Here is a 24197-nt window from a genome sequence, read left to right as displayed (position 1 = left end):
AATAAAAGTTTAGAGTCTATATGGACCACTAATATTAAAAACAGGTTAGATTCAATTAATGGTCAAGCATTTAACAACCTTGCCTGTCAACCTCAAGGAATTTAAAAGAAAAGTTTACCAAAAACCATTAGAAGTAACTAACTTCGAGTACAGCAAATGATACTAGTATGAGGCGAGGAGTTCCAGTTTCAATGACTAATGGGAAAAAAAGACATTGAAAATTTCATTTCTGTATTTTTATAGGTATTATGATAGGGCACAGATACGTAGACACAGAGCAAGACTAATTTGCGTCTATAGTTCTGGATGGAGAATACAGCACGCAGCTCCAAGAGTTTCAATCTACGCAAATTCAACAGTCTTATTGTGGTACACGTTCTGTACCAAAAGAGAGAAATAATAAGACAAATGTTAAGTCATTTAAGGTTTATGAAGGATAACTTACAGGATATTGATCCAAATCAACAGGTTGCCTGAAAGGCTCAGAATCTTCACATTGGAAAATTAAATGCAGCAGTTCCATACATTGTTTCTTCCAGATATTTTCATCATAGTTAATTTTCACATTGTTTCGCCTCTTCACACCCCGTCCCTTAAAAATAATATTCCTTGAAAAAACTAAGTTACAAAAATAATTCCAATTACATGTTTAAACGTGTTGCAGAAATTGCTGGACAAACTTTGAGAATAGTAGCTTAGTAAAGAAACAGAAAATTACTCGCAAACTAGAATGCTTTTTAAAATTCCTTCTCTGCAATTTTTTAACGTCTTGAATAAGAATTTTTTCCACTTCAATCTAGCTTCTCATTGTCTGGACTACAAGATTAAGCATGCTAGTATATTTAATTGTGCCAGGGATGCAAAATGATCTCTTTCTTGATTTCCTGCAAACTCCATTAAGAAAACAACACTACTCAGTGATCAAGGGGGTTACACCCAGACATTGTGTTTCATCTAGTTGTTCTCCTGCTGAAAACACTGTCCTGTATCCTTTAAGTATAAACCTTAAGGAAAAGACTTAAGACTGTTTTCTGAATAAGTCCCATGATTTATTCATTAGGTTAATATACTCAGACTCAAACATGGAGGGGCAATAACTGGCCTGTGGGCCAGATGTGGTTTGCCAGACACTTAATTTACCTGAAAGTCTGCAAGTATAGCTGCTCACAGCTTCCAGTGCCTGTAGTTTGCCATTCCTAGCCAATGGGAGCTGTGGGAAGTCATGACCCAGCCCAGGTTAAAAAAAAAAGGTAGTAGTACATGGAGGCCTGCCAGCAGCTAAACTGGCAAACCACATCCAGCCCACAGGCCACTTTTTGCCCGCCATGCTGTAAGATCAGAAGGGACTGTCATAATCATCTAATCTAACCCACAGGGCCTCACCCACCCACTTCTATAGTGGACCCATAATGTCTGGCTGAGTTATTAGAGACCTCAAATCTTGATTTAAAAGACTTCAGGGTTACTGAACATCCACCATTTACTCATAAAACCACCTGCACCCCTTCCAGCAAAGGAAGGTAAAAGCCCCCCATTGTCTCTGCCAATCTGACCCACGGCAAAATTCCTCCAAACCCAGACATGATAATCAGATCCTAAACATGTGAGGGAGACCCATGAGCCAGACAGCTGGAGAAGAATTTTCTGCAGTAGCAGTGAGCCCTTCTCATTTTGTATCCCAGCTGGGGTTGTTGAGGTATTTGTTATAAGCAGTTGCAAATAGCCCATATACCATTGCAGGCAACATCATACCACATCCTACATGAATTATCAAGCTCATTCTTCAAACAAGTTAGTTTTATTTTTTCCCCCCCACTACTGCCTTGGAAGAGTATTACCAAACTACACTACTCTGTTGGTTGCCTAAATTTGAGCCTAAACTCGTTGATGGCCAATTCACGTCCATTTCTTCTCCTGTCATCATAGGCACTTATCTTAAGTAATGCCTCTTCCTTTCTGGTATTGATCCCCTTGATGTATTTAGAGAGCAATCATATTCCTCCCAGCATTCATTTTATTAGCCTCAAGAAGCCAGGTTTTCCTTTAATAATCCTAGTAGCCCTTCTCTGCACCTATTCTCGCTTGAATTAATCCTTCTTAAACATGGAACAACAAAATTACATAGAGTATTCCAAGTGACACCTCACCAGTGCTTTGTACAATGATTCTGACACTTCTCTATCCTTTTCTTGCCTGATGCATCCTATAATTCCATTAGCCATTTCCATGGCCATGTCACATTCATAACTCAGTCATCCTATGAGTGACCAATATAACCTGGTCTTTCTCCTCTTTAGTTATTCACAACTGATATTTCCCCAGCTAAGAGTAAATATTGTTAGTCCCTAAAGGTGTGAGCTTGCACTCCACACAACTAAATTGTTCTCATTTCTATTATTCTAGTTTTCAAGGTCATCCAAACCATCCTGTATGACATTCTGGACCTTATCCATATTGGCAATACCTCCAACCTTTGTGTCACTCACACGTTTTATCAATACACTCCCACTTTTTATGCTGACATCATTATTAAAAAGGTTAACTAAAATTGGTCTCAAAACCAATCTTCGAGAAATTCCACTAGTAAACTCCCTCTCTAGTATGCTCTTTTTCATCTTTCAGCATGACTGGTTATAGCAACCCTTCAACTACTGCCTTACTCACCATCTGGTCCTTGTATTATCCTAGTTAAATTGGAGAAGAGAGCTCCCCTGTGGAACTATCAAGCACTTTACTGAAATCCAGTGCTTTTTTGTGCTGATACTTGGCAGTATTGAGTACCGGCATCTCAACAGCCCCAGCCACAGGACCCCTGGGGTAGGTGGCTGGGAGCCATCTGAGTATCAGCTCCTCCTCTTTTTTTACAACAAAAAAGCCTCTATCAAACCTATTGCACTTTGTCTATACAATTAATTTTTGTCACAAAGGTCAGATTAGTTTGGCATGAATTACATTTTGTTATATGTTGCATTTAACTTTATTATTTACCCCTGTGTGTAATTACTCTCTTTCAAAATTTATTATAAGACCTTGCATACAACCAGGGTCAAACAGAGGGAACTGTAGTTTCCTGGATCCCTTCTTTTCTATCTTAAATGAGATACAATATTTGCAGTTCTTCAGTTATTGAAGTATGTTTAAATATAAGTTTTGACCATTGCATGTTCTGCATTACAAGATTAAGTAAAAATGCAGAAGAAATCTTTAAAAAAAAAAAAAACTTATCTGAATATTTGCAGTTATCACCAGGAAAGTTAGGAAAGAATTATAAAAGGCAGCATGCTCCATTAGCTTTTACTACTTCACTATTTCTGCTGACTACTTCTTTCAGACAGGTAGGATTCCACTATTTATGGTAAGGACAGGTCAACTCACCTTTACCCTTCTGTAAGAAGTTCTTGGAAGACATTTATCGTCATCCTACAAAACAGATCACACACCACTTCAAAAATATTTTACAACAAAATAACTGTTCAGACAAAAGCTGCCATTATAAGTTACACTGCAGTAAAAACAGTAAACATGCTATTTATTGTGATGAACATTATACAAAAATGTCCATGTTAAACTATGAGTTCCAACAGTTTCTAACAAGCCAAGAGGGAAACAAGATACTGCAGCATTTAGGAGGCCTCAGATTAGTAGTGACTTACTTAGGACTCTAAACACAAATCAATACTCAACATTTCTGGTTCCAGCATCTTGATCTGAACCTCAATGAATGGATGATACTTGAATGAAAAGGCACCCAGAGCTGGGGGGGGGCTCACTGATGCATTAGAGGGATGCTTGTGCTCTTTGTGACTCTTATGTGACAGTTTTTATATGCAAAGGATACCAATTTGACAAATAAGACCTTGACACCAACAACGTTATGCACTGAGAGGGCATGAGGGACTCAAACTGTAGCAGACGAAAAGTCCGACCCTTTTCAGGTTTTGCTGAAGATGACCAGGCATGAAAATCCCACCAACAGTAACTTTGGGGAAACAATGTTTAAGTAGCAAGAGTCACATATGGCCTGAATTTCAGTGCTTCCCTGGACTTACAGAAGAGGTGCCTTTCAGCATTTTTAAAAGATTTCCTTAGGAAGAAAAAATGCTTTTAAAGTCTCTCTGGTAAAAGTAGGACACAATTTTTAATTTTAAGTATATTATCAATATTCCAAAAGACATCACTCCAAATGCGCGCACATTCATTGTACGCATTGCTTTCAACAACTCACCACATTAAAATAAATGCCTTACATGCCTATCCTCAAATACTGCTGTAAATATTAGTTACTGAATGTGATCTAGCAATATAAAATCACTAATCAATTTTCTCTTTTCTAAATAAGCCAATTCAGAGCAGAACAACAACTATCTCAAATACTAATGGGCTCTATCAACTATCTCAAATAGTAATGGCTCACACTATGTTTGTGATTCTGTGTTCTGAACTCTTGGAATTATCTTTTATTTAAACATATAAACATCATTACCCCAATTTAAAAAAGAAAAAAAAAGGATGCCCAAAGTTACACTTTCTATGAATATACTTTCAGGTGTAGTTATATGTAAATACTGCACATTTAATATAATGTGGAGGTTGAACCTTTCTACTCTGGAACTTTCTTGTAACATCCGCAATCTGGCATGATTTTAGTTAGATGAATGTCCACTTAACATGGGTGTGGCCAGGTTTCCTGGGGATCCATGAAGTTTGTTTATAGTCACCAGTCCTGACTCTGTGCTCTATGCTGTAATTTATCCCTAAATGATTTCTACGAGCCCAGTAAGCAGTGGAAAGATTTGTAATGTTGCTAGACAATACACTAGTCCCTCCATTTATGCAAGGGTTGTGTTCTCATGTACCCTTGCCTAACTTGAATTTCATGTAAGTCTGGGGGGTGGGGCAGCTTTTTTCCCCCCCACAGAATACACATTCTGCAGCCAGGAAAGCAGCAGGAGCACCTGGAGCTCCTTCTGAATGGTAAGTCCTGGGGTTGGGAGGGGCAGTTGGGGAGGGTTAAGAAGCCTGGCAGTGGATTGGTGCCGTGGGAGGGGGGCAGAGGAGTTAAGCCTGGGGTTGGTTAGAGCCGCAGGTGGAGGCAGACCTGAACCAGAGCTGCATGGTGGGGTGTGAGCCAGTTCTGAGGCACAGGGGCATGTAAGCCAGAGCTGCACTGCGGGGTGGGAGCGGGGGAGGGTGAGCCAGAACAGGTACTGATTTTGAGTTATACTTAACTCGTGTTAATGTGAGTTCAGCGCAACTCAAAATCGTGCATTTCAAGGGTTTACTGTACTGACTTCCCATGGGCTGGCAAATTCTCTCATCTAGCACCAGTCAGGTCCCAAGGGTGCTAGCTTAGAGAGATATATTTCTATGAAGAGATCATTTGTAATTGTGGCATATTATGGAAGTGCAGGTTTTAAAAATACTTCAAGTAAATTTTGTTGCAACTAGTAACTAGACTGACAGTACTTCTTGATCACTGCTAATATTTGCTTAAAATACAAAAACAAGAATTTATTACCAGGTCATCAGCACTGAGAGAATCCTGCTCATCTTCTGTTGAATTACTAAGCTCAAATATGTTTGTACAATCCGGATCACTGTAAAGTAGAATTTAAAGCTTTACTATCCAAATAACTGAAAAACATGGTTATGTAACACCTTCCTAGATTTACAACTATCGACACTGGAAAATACTAATTTTCCAAGATAATTTAAGGCTTGAAAAGGCATGCTTAAAGAAGATTTTAAGATCAGTAAACAAGACATTGGCACCATAACTGAATAATAAGTTATTTACTGATTTCAAATGGTTTCTACAGAATGTGACAGCTAACTGAAAAATTATGATATGCATCCATTTCAGCTTCCTAATTTTAGATTGATTGGCAATACGTTTTTCTGCTGAAAAAGGTGGTGATGGTTGCGAGGGGAAGGGGTACAAAATGTTCTCAATTCTCTATTTAAGAAAAAATTTAGTAGGCATGTCAGAATTTCTCTCATGTCAACTAACAGCTTTAAGATATCACTGTCCTGCCATCAGCAGGAGAAACAGCAACTTGCTTTCCTTTAAACATTTCCATGCTAAGAGATTTACAAGCACTTGTTTATTGCTTAGCCTTTTGGTGAGGTCTTTACTTGTAGTCTCCAAGAAACAGGAGAGCCGATAGTTATGTCAGAGTGTAGGCCCTGCATCCCATCTGCAGTCAGATTTGACTCTCAGCCAGCAGGTAGAAGAGAAGGTTTATTAGTCAACAGTGGCACTGCATACTACAAACTTGTCTGCATAGAACACAGGTGCGCAGTCAGTACAATCCATTTTGGGGAGAGGAGGCCCAGAGGGGGTCCGTGAGCCAGGGCCCTGCCCCCTCTTCCATCCTTTGCAGCCACATGAGACAGCCCCACTCAACAGCCCAGCTCCTATTCAAACCAGTCAGGCCCCTCCTCCCTCCTTTGTCCTGTTTCCCAGGCAAAAGGTGTCACCTGGTTGCCTAGGTTCCAAAGAACCTGGAGGTCCAGTGCCTACATGTGAGAAGTCATCCAACTGAAACTCTCATTACCACTATGCACTGATGCTTTGCCTAGTGAAATTGAGGCACCTACCTCGGCTTATTACAGGACAGTAAGAAACACAGGCAACCTAACCAGGGAATAAAATCCTCATACACCCCACTTCATCACATCTCTTCCCTGCTTTCAGACCAAACTGAGCAGGGTCACTTAGCCAGTGCCCCGGGGAAGCTCCAGACCTTTCTGCGTGACAGGGCATTGTCTGTAATACGTGTGCTCGCCTTAACATGAACCAATTCCATGTCACAATCCTGCAGAAGCAGACTCCACCACAGTATGTTGGCATTGACCCCTTTCATTTAATGCAGCCAAATCAGAGGTGAGTGATCAGTGCACACAGCGAAGTGCTGCCGAAACATACAGCTACAGCTTCCCAAGAGACCACACTATGGCACATTCCTTCTCTATGGCTACATAGCTCTCCCTGGGGGCAGCACAATCTTGCTCAAGTATGCAATGGTGTCTCACGCCTTTTTGTCCACCTACATTAGCACCGTGCCCAGTCCACTGTCTGAGACATCAGTGAACACAACAAAGGCTTGTCAAAGTCTGGGTTTACCAGCAGTGGGGTCCTGACCAGGGCCTCCTTCAGCATACAGAGAGCCTCCTGGCACTGCTCGGTCCTGACCACTTGGTCTGGCTTCACCTTCTTATACAGATCAGTAATGGCAGCTGCGATGGAGCTAAAGTGGAAGCTTGAGGTTGGCCAGTTCCCCAGACTAAGAAGCAGGTCCAGGCTTTCACTGGGATGGCATGAGTAGTAGTATAAAATGTCAAACGCACCAGTTCAGGCAGAGTGATTAAAAGAGTATGTAACACTTGTTTGTGTGACAGTAAACGGACTTTAAATGACTAATAAGATTATACTCTGGGGGGTGTGTCATGCGGTATTAAGATTAGCAGAAATCTTTGCTTGCAGCTAAAAGTTCTCACTAGAAGTCCTCATGAAAAAGTTCTATACAAAGAACTTTCTCACATCTTTAATGTTAATAAAAGAGTGCAAAAAAGGGTCTCTTCACTGAAAAACTAACGAGTAAGTAAAAGTTAAGAAAAAATTAAATTTTATCTCCAAACCAAATAAAAAAAATACGCACAAATATATTCAGACTGAAATATGACTTACTCAATAAACTTTAGGAGCAGTTTAGTGATCTTCTTAGCAGACTGAGCAATAGCACTCTCAGGTTCATTGAAGGTACTGGCATTACTTTCAATACATCTCACTTCCCACACCAGGGCAGAGATCCTCCTTTAAGATTATAAAACAAATTAAAATTATTTTATACTAAAAAGGAGTGGAGAAAAGAAAAATACATTTTTTTGCCATTAAGCCTGTTACGCTAAACTGGCAGAATCCCCAACTTAATCTAATTTAAAACAATGCATATAGAACACAACATAAAATATTCAGGATTAATCAACGAAGTAGCAGCTGTGTGCGCGCTGGGGAAGGAGGTGTGGTGGTGGGGAATCTATATTGACACAAAATTATTAGTAAAATATTTAAGTAGTTACAAATTTGTTTGCACTTCTAGTGAACAATAAATTTTCAGAGAAGCAGGTGTGTTAGTCCGTTCCAGCAAAAACAATGGGGAATCCTGTGGCACCTTCAAGACTCAAATTTATTAGAGCATAAACTTTTGTGAGCTACAGTACATGAAAGCCAATGCTCTAATACAGGGGTGTTCAACAGGCAGCCCGCAGAGCCTTTTTATCTGGCTCACGGGGCTGGCTGCCGCGGTGGCATCAGCTTCCATAGAGCTGGCTGCAGCAGCAGGACCAGCTGCAGCCATCAACCCCGGAGGCAGAGTCCTGGCTGGGGCTAAGCGCCAGCAGCGGAGCCCCAGCAGCTGGAGTGCCAAGTTGCCACTGGCCCTGGGGGACAGAGCCCTGGCTGGAGTATGGGACCAGCAGCAGAGCATTTTGGGGCTGTGAGTGGGGGATAAGCTTGGAAGTTGGCAGGGGGGTTAGTCTGAGGGTGGTATGGGGCGGGGGTAAGCCTGGGGACAGTTTGGGGCTGTGAGGGGAGCGTGTGTCTTGGGGGGGCGGGGGGAACGGTCTGGGGTTATTGTGTGTTCAGCGCCGCCCCCCCCCCCCCCGAAGATATAAAGAATTGCCATGTGGCCCCCAAAGAGAAAAGGCTGGACACCCCTACTCTAATAAATCTGTTCATCTGAAAGTACCACTGAAAATTAAGGTAAAGCTACAGGAATCTATTCATGTTACAAAATGTTAAAGCTAATCAAATAATTTCTAAAAGGTTTTTGTTTTGAATTCCCAATTATAAACAAACATCAAGTAGACAAATAATGTAAATATTTCTAGGAAGAAACCTGCTTGTGAACAGACTTATGGTTGTTTGATCAGAGGAATAAGTCTAGAAGTAAAGTATGCCTAATTATATCCTTCCCTCCCACACACAAGACACTTTTCAGAGAAAACCTGATTTTAAACCCTCAAAGAATTCTAGCAATGTATTTATCAAAATTGATTTATTTTATCTTCATTCTTCAGACTCAGCACGTTTATGGTGGGAAACATTTTACATAAAATACTGCCCATTTCCAACTCACGTTTCCATTTAAAAAGGTCCAAACCTTTGTTGTATCTCAAGTGCTTAAGATGGTATAAGCCAGGGGTCAGAAACCCATGGCATGCAAGCTGATATTCATTAGCACATAAGGCAGGAGCTCAACCCACCCTCCTCCCCGTACAGCTGGGCTCTTGCCCAAAGCCAGGCCACATGCTGATTTACAAAAGATCACCAACCACCACCTAAATTAAGATGCAGAGGTTTACTGTTTGTTAAGTAATGAAGCTGCTGTAAGCATGACTATCAGCAGCTTAAAAAGCGTCACTGGAACTTAGATGATACCTAGAGGTCAAAAGGTCAAACTTCAGCACTCTGCCTCTGAAAGGCTGCTGACCCTGGCATAAGCTTCTTTTAATGTATATTTCCCAATCAATTTATAAATATGCGTGCCTTCATATAACAATTACCTTGTGATATTGCAATATGCACAGCAAGGCGTTTGGTACACGAAACTAGGAGGACATTTGATGCTCTAAACTAATCACTAATGCAAAAAGCCATTTAAACAGGCTATTTACATTAATGGCAAATTATGAGATTATTGACAGTGGACAAGTCAACCCTCACCCAACACAAAAGACAAGAAAAATATCACAGTTACAAAAATTGTCATGTTGAGTCAACAACTTGGGCTAAAAACTTTTAAAGAGTTACATAACTTTAAAAAGCTAATATGAGAATGGAAAACATTAAGACAGTTTTCAAAATGTGTAAACAATTTCATTTCCTGTCATATAAGTAAAAGCAAAAAACGGATTAAATAAAAAGAACATTTAAAACTAAGAATATTTAGGATCTTTCCTGCCAGAAGAACAAAAGGCAATAAAGAAATGTTATATTCTTTTAACAGAATTCATATTCAGATGCTCAAAATATCACCTAAACCAAACCTGAAGCCAACGAAAGAGAGCAACCAACCTGAATCTAAGCAAGCATGAATGAGATGTGTTTTCTTACAATTTCACAAAAAAAAAAAAAAGATTCAGACTCTGAAGTGAGCACACACTCACACCTCTGACATTCTGCTTAAACAGCACACACTCCGTAACTCATCCTGTTCACCTCTACAAGAAATTAGAAAGAAAAGACTCAAAAAGAAACCAAATTCAAGAAACCTCCCCAAGCCTTCAATGTGGATTTGTGAGAGGAAGTTAACAAAGCCATCATAAAGGGATGAGATTTACTCCTGTAATAATTTGCTGCAATGCTGTAGTAAGTGAAAATTCCATTTCTCTTGTTAATCAAGTGATTAGATGATGTACTCCTGAGAAGAAACAGGGGACAGACATTGGTTAACAGCGAAAAGGGGGATTAACTGGATTTTAGATTTTTTTTAATAATGCTTAAATGGTTTCTTTAAGTTAACATTTAATATTCTTGAGTTTCAAATGATGTTTTTAAGATTCCTCACTTTATTAACTACAGTTTGAAACTCCCTTGACCTTGAAAATTTTCAGGAAGGGGCTTCCAGAAGTAGCATTTCCTTCCGAGAGATCTCTGAGTGGCATCTACACTCAGTTTTGGAGTCTGGAAGAACTTCTGACTCCAAATCATGTGACCGTATGCTAATGAGGCGTCAGGAATTTACATCCACACCTCATTAGCATTTTTCGGGTCATTTATTGGTATGCCACTTTTGGAGACAGTGGCATGCATAGAAATAGCCAATGTGGTTAACGTACCTGTTGGAAGAGTTTTGTACTATATAACAGATTCACAAATACTCTGTTCTTGACTTACCAAGAGGAAATCTCACTTCACAGGTGTTCACTGTCAGGGGCATAGTCTCTCTCAAATGCTCTCCACAGAGAAATATACCAAAGAGACTAACAGGAGTTAACCTGTTTATCATTTGTAGTTAGTCATTTGTGCTATTTTCTTTTTCTTTAATAAAAAATAGTCCCATTTATTAACTGATTTTTTGCTTGGACTTAAATGTTTGCTTGCTGTTCTTTAAGAGTCCCTGTGAATCAACGGTGGAAGCCATAGTCCTGAGTTAGCAGTTAGAGAAACCAGAAATGATGGGCCAGCTTCTGCTGTTCCTCTTTACTAAACATTTTTAGTAATTTTGAAAACATTATTTGGATGTCTAACAATTTATAAGTACCCCATTCTAGTTAAGCATTTGGGATTTAGCACAGTCCTGGTGAAAATATCTATTTTTCTGAGCACTCGGCTGACATACTAAAATATTTTCATATTTCTCCACAACTATTGGACTACACATTCGCACACTGAGTGGAACAGTTTAATGAGTCAGTTAAGTTGAAAAATATCCAGATAAAATTACATTCAGATTAGTTATTTTTGTATGAAAATTCTATCTGCTAGGTTCCCATGAGTTAGTTCTCAAAACAAACTACTTCCAAAGGCAATATTAACAATGGCAGACTTTTTCTAACTAACCAAAATACTGATGGGTCAGAATAAGCATTCTGGCTCCCCCAGGTTTTGTAATTGCACTTGCATAGACATGACTGCATTTGGCATGAGTTCCTTTGGAGTTTTATTAACTTTCAAGCCCATATACTATTTTAAAACAATATGACCCATTTGTATATTGTGTCCAACTATTTTGAACACCAGTGTGGTGCCCCTTTCAATATCAGAATACTGAGAATACAACATACGGAAATTTATGTCTTTTGTTATCTTAGTAACTTTGAAAGAGACAGAAAGAAGCTATTCCAAAAGAGAGGGGAAAAAAATCAGCGGGCGGGGGGGGGGGGAATAGTGTCAAAATATAACATTTCTATCACCTCGTCCTAAAACAAACACTTCCACGTGGTTTCTTCCCCATCTGCTTCTTAAAGTCAATTTTTGAACTACCCCAATCTCTCATCTTTCTCCCCTCCTCTCATCATTATGACCTTAGAGGAAGGATTATTGACAAAAGGCATCCTCTGCAAGTTTGAAGAAACTACAGACCCAAGTTAAAAGCAAACAGAGATGAGCTACATGGCCATGTACAGAGCTTAATTTTTCTATTCCAAATTCTGTTATTTATGAAATTATAGTGACAAATACATATTTAAAACTCCATCCACAAATCCCAAAGCACACCAAAATTGGTGAGTTTTATTCCTATATTACACATGAGGAAATTAAAATGAACAGATAGTAAGGGCCTGATTTTCAGGAGTGCTGAGCACCTACAACTCCAATTAAAGTCAATGGATAGTGTAGGCATTCAGTATTTCTGAAAACCAAGCCCCATATATTATATGTAAAGTATTCTGAACATTGTCAAACACACCAGTGCAACTTAGGTACCAAAATTCCATTTTCAGAATTGACTCGGGCATTTAAGAGTCTCATGAGACTCTGGTTCCTGAGTCACTTAAATGACCAAATCCTATTTTCAGAAATTTGTCTCAAATCCATGACAAGTGCAGCATTTCAGAAACTCAGTTTATATTACATGACTGGTAGTCTTAAAAAAAAACAAAGTCTTCATGTTCATGTATTCCAAAAAAGCTCAACTATTTTGTTTATATATTTTGTTCAGAAATAATTTAAACCAATGTTTGAAAATTGTGATATCACTGGTTGAGAAAAAGAACCTCATATGTTAATTTTTACAGTACTTATGTTACAGTACTAAAATAGCAGCATATTACAGTACTAGTCACTTTTCAGATAACTAAAACATCAGTAACATTATGTGCATATAATGCTATTAATTTTCCACAGTTTTTATAAACAGAATTTTGCATATTTCTGGGTGCATTTAAAAAGATGTTTAGATTTTGTAGCTCACTTAAATTAATGAAAATCTGGTAGAAATTTAGTGAAGACAAGTTTTCCTCCTTTTTACTGCTGGAGTAAACTAACCTGTAAAAACGGTTGATTAGTCTCATCCGAATAGTGCAAAGATCCGTTGGGTAAGCTATCACAGTACAGTACTTTGGATATGTACTCAGATCAACTGGACCAGCAAAAGCTGCTGAAATGTCTGTCAAAAATAGTAATATTTCAGTTAGTTGGGCTAACAAATTCAAAGCCTATATGCATGTGGCTTTTCATACAAGTTCTCACTGTTATACTATAACCACTGTTAACAGGTTATGTATAAATATATGAAACTGAACTACAGATTTGTGACAGAAGTTGCATACTAGATTGAACACACAACTACAGGATTTTAGCATAATTTTTTAAAAAGGATCAGCACTTTGTCTCAGATGTCCATTTATAAAACTTTCCTGCTATGAGAACAAGGAACTAATCGTGGGTTCTCACCATGAGTCAGAAGCTGATCAATGCCACTGGTAATTCGTTCACACACTTCATCTCGGGATCTGTTCCCCCATTCTCCCTCCTGGGGTTTGTATAGTAGCTTCTCCATTTCTTCACAAGTTACAGAAACACTAGCTCCTAATTCCTCAGGTTGATCAACTATAGATGTACAGTAAATGAGGAAGATGAGAAAAGAAAAAATGAAAGAATAAATGAGAATATAATAAGCTATACATTTGCCAATTTTGACACTGTCAAATCTTGCCTAATGCCGTCAGATGGGGTTTGTATTTCAGAAACAAAATGTCTTTAATCTTTGTCGCATACAAGTTTTCAGAATGCCATACCATCTAAATTAAGAATGGCAAATTTTGCTTCTTAATGAAGGAAATTATATTTATATAGCGTTTGTTTAAATTAATGCATGATATGCACATATCCACTAGCAAAATATGTACGTATTTTGATTACATATTATATTCTGCTTTTCATCAGACCACCAGCGTAAGTTGCAAGATGAGAGAAGCTACAGCAAAAAAATTATAAAATTTCATTTTCTGAAGCTCAGCTTTTCTTCTCACTCATCACTAATGTGTAATAGCAAGGAGTAATCTCATAAGAGGGAAAAAGAAAACAGCAGGGTGAGTCTACACTGCATTCCACTTTTGGAAGGGGAATGCAAATATGGCCGATCAGAAATGCAAACGAGATGTTAATTTGCATAGTGCGTGCTTCATGTCATAATGACAGCCACTTGCTGTTCCTGAAGAGTTGTTTTTTGGGGGAAAAACAAGTAGTGAAGATGGGGTTCTTTTGAAAGCATATCCCATTTTTGAAAGAACTCTTCTTCTTTAAAAATATGAGGAAGGGTGTTTTTGAAAATGGGGTTTGTCTTCAAATGAACACTTTCTATGCTGCTTGTTTTTTCCCTGAAAACAGCACTTGCAGAACAGCGAGTAACCACCATTATGCAAATGAGGCATGTGATATGTGAATTAGTGCCTGTTTGCATTTCTGATTGACCACATTTGCTCTTCCCTTTGAAAAGGGGAATGTAGTGTAGATGCAAACCATGGAGTTTTAAGTACAAAACTAACGGAAGTGGAGGCATGCCCACAAGTCAGTCACAGCTTTGCAATTTAAGAATTATGTAGGAACCAATCCAGATGCACCTTTCTACCAAAGGATGGCTCTACAGAAGAATTAAAATCGACTCTGCAAATCCTTCTCATGTATCTCTCACATAATATCCCAACCCCAGTGCCATTGGGGACCCTGTAAAGAAAGCCTTGATACTTTCTCCATAAAGTTGCCAGATATGTTACACGTCATTTAACATTTTGTCCACAGTAACTCTGAGGTTACAGCAACTTGCCACTTTAACCCCACTCAGGCTGATATCAGATTTGCTATGGTGCTTGGTCACAGGAATTCAATCAACAACTGTGCAGAACTTCTAAAATAATGTTGCTACTCTGCATTATTTATACGGCTGTCAATCACAGTTAACTCATGCAATTAAAAAAATAAATCAGTTTGAACCGCATTGTTAAAATAGAATGCCAATAGAAGTTTATTAAATATTTTGCATATTCTTCTACTTTTTCCAAATATATTAATCTCAAATATAACAGAATACAAGATGTACAGTGCTCATTTTGTTTTTTACAAATATTGTACCATAAAAATAACAGTATTTTTCCATTAATCTCATATAAGTACTGTAATACAACCTCTCTGTCGTGAAAATGCAACCTATAACTGTAGAAAAATTTTATGTAACTGTACCCAGAAAATACTGTAAAAGTTTATTGACCAGAACTCCACTCAGTCCTCTTTCTTGACACAACTGCTTAGAGAAAAGTTTTTTCACACTCACAGGAAATAATGCTACGTGCTTATTTACAATGTCACCTAACAATAAGAATAGGTATTTGCATGTTTCTTTTCTAGCTGGCTTTGCAAGGTATTTATGTGCCAGATATGTTAAATGTTTGTATGCCTGCATGCTTTGGTCACCATTCCAAAGGACATCCTTTAACGCTGATCAGGTTCATTAAAAACACACTAACTGAATTTGTGACTAAACTCCTTACAGAAAAGTTATATGCTCCTGCTCTGCTTTACCCACTTTGTCGTATGTTACATGCTATACATGTCTCAGATAATAACCTAGCACATGCTCATTTTAAGAACACTTTCATAGCATATTTGATAAAACACAAAGAAGGTGCAATATGAGACTTCTGAAGATAGCTACAGCAATTGACCAAGGTTTAAGAATCTGATGTGCCTTGCAAAATATTAGAGAGGAGTTCTGGACCACTTTTTCAGACCTTTTAAACGAGCTACATTCCAATATGGAAAAGAGACGTTACTCACTTCATGTAGTAATGATGGTTCTTTAAGATGTGCGCCCCCGGCCCCATCCCCACTCCGTGGGTGCTCCACGGTAGGTGTTAGGCTCGTGGTCGCCCAGCACTGCAACATGGAGATCTTTTCCAAGCAGTATTGAATGGGTCTGCACGTGTGCTAACCCAGTACGTACTCTTTGCGGCACTAGGGATAGCGCAAGCAGCCTTGTTCTCTCCTCAGTTACTTCACTGATGTCTATTGCAGTATGTCTACTGCACACAGTAGAGAGGAGGCAGGTGGGCAGGACATGCAGCACCCACGGGGGCACACATCTGGAAGAACCGTCATTACTGCACAAAGTGAGTAACGTCCCTTTCTTCGAGGGCTCTTCCCGTGGGTGCTCTATTGTAGGTGACTGTACAGTAGTACCCCCCTAGTTGGATGCTGAGTTCTGGTTCACTGCCTCTACTGAGGACAGTACTGTCTGAATTACTGACGTATCTTTGTCTGCATGGGACTGTAATGCATAGTGTTTCATGAGCCTTTGGTTAGAATATGGAGTAGCTGCACAACATATGTGCGTAAGACACCCTGTAAGATACAGAGATACCAGACCGTCATATGTAGGATATGCGGTCTGGGACAAAGCATGTTATGAAAGAGTATGTCTTGGCAGCTAGGAAGAAGTTAACGAGGACGAAGAGACAGCTGAGAGTAAAGGAAACCAGATCTGTCTGGGCCACCCTAGTGCAATGAGAATAATTTATGCTCCATCCGTCTGCATTTTCCTGAGTACTTTGGGAATGGGTGGAAAGGTATACAGAAGGTGAATATTCCAGGAGTGGAGAAAGGCACACCAACCCCACCACCCTCCACCACCACCCCAAGATCTGTGGCCTTTGTCTGCTCTTGAACAATACTGGCTGCTTTTGGAGTTTTCCGATGCTGCAAAGAGATCTACAGCCGAATGGCGTGACATCTGGAAAGGGTGCTGAGTCACCTCTTGGTGGAGCTCCCATTCGTGGTCCAGGGAGAATTTGCAACTTAAAGAGTCCATGAGTGTGTTGCTCATGCCTGGCAGGCATGATGCTGTCAGGATGATTTTGTGCCCAGCTCCTCAGTTCCATAGTTTTAGAGCATCTGCACAAAGTGATTGTGACCAGTCCCCTCACTGATGATTGATATAAACATGGTCATGGTATTGTCCGTGAGCATCCAGATGGTATTGTTTTGAATGTGTGGCAGAAAGTGCTTGCAAGGATTGAAGACAGCTCATAATTCGAAAAAGCTGATACATAACCTCTGCTCATCTCTGGTCCATTAACCTGGGAAGTGATGTTGGCAACTCATTCCTCAGCCAAGAAACCAGGTGTCCATTGTAATTTGACATGCTGGTTATTTCTCTGCGCAACTGGCTGAACGAGAAGTAGGACTCAGTAGACTTGTAGGCTCTAGAGCAGTGCTCAACAGCCAGAAGATTGGGCTAGATCTGGTAGATACTGGAGCCTCTGACCAGTAACTGGTTTGCCCAGGAGGCAATCAACTGCCCCTCCACCCACTGTTGTGCTTTGCCTGCCCTTTTTGTTAGAACTGCCCCACCCCCAGGAGCCTCCTGCTTGCTGTGCAGGGTGGAAGAGGCGAGGTGGTGCCCACAGACGTCAGTGTGTCCACCCACTCCTGTACACCATTTCCATGAGGGGACACAAGGGAGGGAGATGGCAGCTGCTCTGACATCTGAATGTGTTCAGCCTAATTAAAGGGGCTGAATCTCCATCACTCACACACTGTGTCGGACACTCATACAAAGACACACTTTCACACACACCTCCCAATCCAACACATACTTGTTACTTCTTTCAAAGTGTTATTTTAGGTTTTTGACTGGTCTTTCCATTTCATAATTCTTACTTCTCTCATACTTAAATTTAAGTCTTTTGAGTAGTGAATTTAAAATAACTAACCTGTCATGGCTGGAACAATTCTCTCCATGGTAATTACTTCTTTTAAAATATCACGTTTGGTTTCCACTGCTGGCACACATCTGTACATTGCCTCAACACTGGTGCACACAAAGTTCAATCACTTTAATTTTTTCAATCCACATATAGAACACTGGACAGGCGTCACCTGGAATTGGGCTCAGTCTCCTGGAGGAGTGTGCAGCCATATGAGGAGATTGGCCACTAAGTCCAATAGTGCAACAGAGCTAAAGTACACAATGCCTGCCTTGGAAACATCTGGCATGTTTATGTGGCCCCTGGCGGAGGCACAGCAGGGGAGTCTCCACAAACTGCTGCCAACAGGCACCATCCCTACAGCTCCCATTGGCCAGAAACTAGGAATCACAGCCAATGGGAGGTATGGTGGCAGTGCCTGAGGATGGGGAAAAAAGAGGGAAGTGCACAGAGCCACCTTCCCTTTTCCCTGCAGGAGCTCCTGCTCTTGCTGGACAAACTGTCTGCTTTTGGATGTACCACAGGACTAGGGCAGAGGTGAGCCTGCTTTAGCCCCACTGCATCACTACCTGGGACCAGCCTGGCATAAGTGGTGCCCAGCTGGAGCCCACATCTTGAGTTACTTTCCCAGCCCTGAACTCTGTCCTGCACCCAAACTCCCTCCCAGAACCTGCCCCCTTAACCTCCTTCCACATCCCAACTCCATGCCCTATGCTCAGCCCAGGAGGCCCTCTGACACTACCCACCTCCTGACTCCAAGACCAGAGCCTGCCCACCGCCAAACCACAACCCTTTGCCCCAGCCAGAACAAAATTAGGGAGCATGGGAGAGGAGCTGGAGTAAGCAGGAGTGGGATCTCAGAAAAGAGGTGGCCAAGGGGACAGAACAAGGCAATATGGATTTGAGGTAGATCCTGGACTGCATTTATATTCAAAAAAGTGATCTGCTTAAAAAGCTTGGAGACCACTGCACTACAGTACTTGTAATGGGGAAACCGAAAAATACTATTTCTTTTGGTTTTTACAAGGCAAATATTCATAAACAAAAATACAAAGTGAGAGCTGTATACTTAGCATTCTGTGATGTAACTGAAATCAAGATAATTGAAAAATGTGGAAAACATCCAAAATATTTAAATAAATGGTATTCTATTATTAACAGTGCAGTTAACTGCGATTTTTAAATCACTTGACAGCCTGCATTATTTGTATTACAGCTGCTTCCAGAGGTCCAAAGAGAAAAGTCTGTCCTGGTCCAGACCTCGTTCTCCTCCCATGGAACCAATTTTACCAGACCAGTGAGTGAAGATTCTGCCTTGAGTTCTGTCTGAATACCAAAATGCACCAGCAAGGATAATGAAGAATCACTGCTGAACTACACTTCTGTTCCAGTGCCCAGGCTCTTAATAGCAGGTGGTCTGGATACAGGTAAAGGAGTCTGTTTGCAGAGGAATAGCAGAGGAGTGTGCAACTGAGATTCCTTGACTTTGTATCAAGTTTAATCATGCTTCAACCACCAGATAACCAGTAACAGGAAATAGGAAGAAACTTCCTTGGTGACAATTTTTATATCAAAACTGGATTTTTTTTCCCCCACCAGAACTGCCTGTATGGGATTTCTTCTGACAGGTGGTACTAGCTAATGTCAGACAGGATACAGCACTCAACAGACCACTGTTCACATTTTTGTTACATAGAACTGGGTAAGTGAACTAACATGTTAAGCACTTAAAAAACCTGAAACTTTTAACTCCACAGCCTATGAGGCGTCAACTGGAATTTGGACGACTTTCAGAATATTTGTATTTAATGGCCGAGAAAGGGACATTTGGATACAATCAGAATGGCATCTAATTTTGCATTCTACCAGGGGCATGATTCCACGATCATCAGAAGGAATTTCTTGCAGTTAAAGAAATTACACTCAAGGGACAAGACTGATTCATGACATCAACAACTGAAGCCATGAGAGGGAACCAAACTTGCCATGACTCCTGGATGAACAAATTCTTAATACGGGGTCCAAAATGCTCTTGATTTAGAATTGGTGCATGGGATTCCTTTCCCATAGCTTGCTAGTCAAGAAAGGATCTGCTGCCCTGGACAAGGCGTTGATTGGTGTTTGTACAATCTCATGGACAACATGTAATCTAAGTCATTCTGTGACCACTACCAGCCATCTCTTAAGACTGAGCGCTGAGAGTGAATATAGCTGTCTCATATGAGAATCACTGTTTAGACTTAGTCCCATGTTTGTAGGATAGCTCTGCTATTGCCTATAGGGGATACACTCCAGCCTCAGATCCAGGTGATTAAAACTATAATGCTGTCAAATACCCAATCCAGAAGAGGCTAAGGAAAACAGATCAGACGAAGTTATAAAACAATTAGGAGAAACCACCACTAACTTGATCTGCTGCCATAAACAAAAATCTGTCATCTGATCTGGAGTACGGTGTTTAGTGCTAGAACCTCCAGAAAAACTGGACTACCTCTGAATGCCACAGGTGGAGGACAAACTCACTGATGTTACAGAAATGAACAGAGAAGCTGTGCTGGAAAAAAAAGGAGTGCCATGGACAAGTGACAACTTAGAAGCCTGGAAAAACTTTCCAAGAAGAGCTTTTGAAAACACACAGACTGCTTAGTTCACAGAGTGTAACAATCATTATTTTGTGTACAGAAAACAGGGTGGATAAAATTGATGATTTTTAAATAATCAGATACTAACTTTCGCATTTAAAAACAAGTTACAATTAAATCTCATTGCGAACATGGTACATACGCACTTAGTCTTATAAAAATGAATTAATAGCCCTAGTCTGGTCTGCCCAGTCTAACTACTAGCTCTTGCTTCTTTTAAGTTCTGACTTTCAATTTCTGCTTCTCAGCCCAATAAAAAGTAATGTGCAACAAAAGACACAAGCTGGATAGGATTGGTGGTGTTCTGTGCTTATGTGGTAGATGACCTTGGCCAAGCACAGCTGAGAAGTTAATTGGGACATTGTTTTAAAGACAGAGACAATATATAGGAAAGGATGGAGGCAGCATAGAAAGGAACAGAGGAGTGGACTAGAAAAAAAAGTGCAGGCATTATTTAGCTCACACACAGCTTCCTATACTCCCCCACACATTTGTCACAGAAAACATGTAATGGCTTCTTGGTGCAAAAGAGACCCCAATATGGGAATATTTTCAAATTTGCTTCCTGGGTGAAAAAGGAAGACTTGTCAAATGTAAGCATTGCAAGAAGATGCAGGACCTAGTTGCAAGAATGAAACATAATGAAAACTACTAATTGAGACAAAAATGATGTGGATGAAGATGTAGCTATGGCTAAATGGCTCAACTGATCAGTCACTTAAATAATTCACTTTGCAATGCACTATTCTTCAAGACTTTCTTCATGCATTTTAGTATAAGTGTGATATGACAAGTAAATTCCCAAGCTCTTTGCTTTGTTGAATGTTGCTAGGAAAAAAAATTAACTTAGTTAATCTTTATGGCTTCTTCAATTAGCAAACTAGGTTTATGAAAGAGGAAGGCAAGATAGGGCCCACAGGCTGGATCTGGCCCACCAAGCCTTTTAATTCGGAGGGGACGTGGGGAAAGTTTTGGGTGCTGCCACCCTCATGAAAAAATCTCTTATTTCCCACTGGCTAGTTTCACATGCTGCCCCTACCAGCAATACAATCTCGCAGTTCCTATTGGCTGATTTCCAAATTTCAATGGGGGCAGGGTATGCACATGAAACTGGCCAAAGGGAGCTGAGAGATTTTGCTGGGAGCAGGGGCAGTGTACACAACTTCTCAGCTCCCATTGGCCAGTTTTTGTTGAAGGTGGGGACAGTGAACCAACACCTCTTCACCCCCAGCCCACACACATACCCAAATGGAACAGCCAGGGAAGCTGCTTAGGTAAACACCTCTGGGCCAGGGCCTGCCTCTGGCTCTGCACTTCAACTCCCTCACAGATGCTGCACCCCACTCTGCCACCTCCTTTGTTAGATTTCTCTCCTGCACATATACCCACTCCTGGACCCGACACTCCGATATCCTGGCCCAGGTCACAACCCCCTCCTTACTCCAAACTCCCTCTCAGACCCCACAGCCAATCCTGCACCCCAGTCTCCTACTCGAGCTCTCTTCTGCACCCAACCTCCAGCCCAGATTCCACACACTCTTCAAAAAAGTGCAACCTCTGACCACTTACTAACATCTTGGAGTGACTGCTCAGCCCTGGTTTAAAAATACTCAAATACGCAATACAAAAAGTTGCAGTAAGAGATATCTAGAGCTGCCAGTTGCCACTGAGTATTATTTTCTTATTTTATATTACATAATACATGTCCCTTATTTTGGAACATCATGGCCACAGACCATAATGGTGATGCGTAAGTTTATTCCCTATTTTACTTTAGCATAACTCAGTTTTTCAAAGGGAACCCATTCTCTACTACTTTTCTGAAAAATCAGACATGTAATTGAGCTCAATGGAACTCATTCCAAAATTAAGTGCACTTTAAGCACAGTCAGTCTTAGCTTTTTTTGGTAATTTGATTTTAATCAATGTGTTTTGGGTTATTTTGTGATTTAAATTAATCCACCCTGATAGAACACGCAAATCAAGTTCTCCTATTACAGAGCAAATATGCAGAACTTAACACAAGATTAAAAAAATAGAAACCCTTCAAAGAGCTTGGAAAGGAAGCCAATTTCTAATTCAGAGTGGCTACTACAACTGATATCTTCAGTGTTTCATGAACTGCCTCTCTGAAGCATCAAAGGCTGTGTCTACACTAGCCAAAAACTTTGAAATGGCCATGCAAATGGCCATTTCGAAGTTTACGAATGAAGCACTGAAATACATATTCAGAGCCTCATTAGCATGTGGGCAGCCGCGGCACTTTGAAATTGACGCGGCTCGCCGCCATGCAGCTCGTCCAGATGGGGCTCCTTTTCGAAAGGACCCCACCTACTTTGAAGCCCCCTTATTCCTATCTGCTCATAGGAATAAGGGGACTTCAAAGTATCCAGGGTCCTTTCAAAAAGGAGCCCCGTCTGGATGACCTGCGTCAATTTCGAAGTGCAGCAGCCGCCTGCGTGCTAATGAGGTGCTGAATATGTATTTCAGCGCTTCATTAGTAAACTTTGAAATGGCCATTTGCATGGAAATTTTGAAGTTTTTGGCTAGTGTAGACGTAGCCAAATACTGACAAATGACAGGATATTGGATTAGATGGTCTACTAGTTTGATGATCCATGAAGGTGATTTGATTCTAGTATTACTCTTAGATACACCTTCATAATTTATTATGAGGTTTGCTGGCTGCATATAGCCTGCATAGACTCAATCACAAAATAATGGAACTGGAAGGAACCTTGAAAGGTCATCAGGTCCAGTCCCCTACACTCATTGCAGGACCAAGCACCACCTAGACCATGCCTGACAGGCGTCTGCGTATCCTACTCTTAAGAATCTCCAATGATGGAGATTATATCCCCTACCAAGGCAATTTACTCCATTGCATAACTATCCTGACACTTAGGAATTTTTCCCCTCATGTCCAACCTAAAATTCCCTCACTGCAATTTAAGCCTATTTTTAATTATCCTACCATTAGGAGTTCAGGAGACCCTTGTAACAACCTTTTAGGTACTTTTGTCATGTCCCTCTCAATCTTCTCTTTTTCAGACTAAACGAACCAAATTCTTTAACTCTTCCCTCAGAGGTCATGTTTTCTAGACTTTCAATAATTTTAGTTGCTTTTCTGTGGACTCTAATTAGTTCATATCTTTCCTGAAATGTGATGCCCACAATGCTCCAGTTGAGGACCAATCAGAACAGAGTGGGAGAATTACTTCTTGTGTCTTGCTTGCAATACAGAGAAGTTACTCACCTGTGTAGTAACAATGGTTCTTCGAGATGCGTCCCCGTGGGTGCTCCACCGTAGGTGTCGGGCTCGCCCTGGCGCTGCAGCTCAGAATTTTTCAGCAGTCTCCGTCGGGTTGCGCATGCACCGATGCGCATCGGTCCTTCGCACGCTTACGGTCACGTGCGCGATCCAGTCCCTGCCAGTTCCTGATCAACCGCTCCGGATGCCTCTGAAAAAATACTAAAAACAGAGCTCCAAAGTGGGGAGGAACGGGTGGGTAGTGGAGCACCCACAGGGACACATCTCAAAGAACCATCGTTACTACACAGGTGAGTAACTTCTCTTTCTTCTTCGAGTGGTCCCCGTGGGTGCTCCACCGGAGGTGACTACCCAGCAGTAACCCGCCCCCCCAAAAAGGAGGTGGGTACCCGATTTATGCGCAGCTTGCCCTTGAAGGGACTGCTGTCGACAGGCGCGTATCCTCATCAAGCATCCTGTGCATGGTGTAGTGCTTGGCGAAAGTGTCATAGGATGACCAAGTCGCCGCTCTGCAGATGTCCCTCAGTGCGATTCCTTTGAAGAAGGCCGTCAATGCCGCCATCGCTCTAGTGGAG

General features: G+C 40.8%; 1 protein-coding gene across 5 annotated transcripts in view; it reads right to left on the bottom strand.

Annotated features, from left to right (window-relative positions):
- Window positions 1-24197, bottom strand: part of BRWD1 (bromodomain and WD repeat domain containing 1) — a 134192-nt gene that overhangs the window by 30141 nt on the left and 79854 nt on the right. For all 5 annotated transcript variants that reach the window (XM_074995962.1, XM_074995969.1, XM_074995974.1 and 2 more), the window contains 6 exons: window positions 13403-13558; window positions 12995-13115; window positions 7691-7816; window positions 5519-5597; window positions 3376-3420; window positions 446-592 (listed from right to left, as the gene is read on the bottom strand). In XM_074995962.1, coding sequence (XP_074852063.1) covers window positions 446-592; window positions 3376-3420; window positions 5519-5597; window positions 7691-7816; window positions 12995-13115; window positions 13403-13558 — 674 coding nt within the window. The remainder of the gene's footprint in view (window positions 1-445; window positions 593-3375; window positions 3421-5518; window positions 5598-7690; window positions 7817-12994; window positions 13116-13402; window positions 13559-24197) is intronic.

The sequence above is a fragment of the Carettochelys insculpta genome, chromosome 1 (assembly GCF_033958435.1).
Source record: "Carettochelys insculpta isolate YL-2023 chromosome 1, ASM3395843v1, whole genome shotgun sequence".
Taxonomy (NCBI): domain Eukaryota; kingdom Metazoa; phylum Chordata; order Testudines; family Carettochelyidae; genus Carettochelys; species Carettochelys insculpta.
This window is presented reverse-complemented; position numbering and strand designations above follow the sequence as displayed.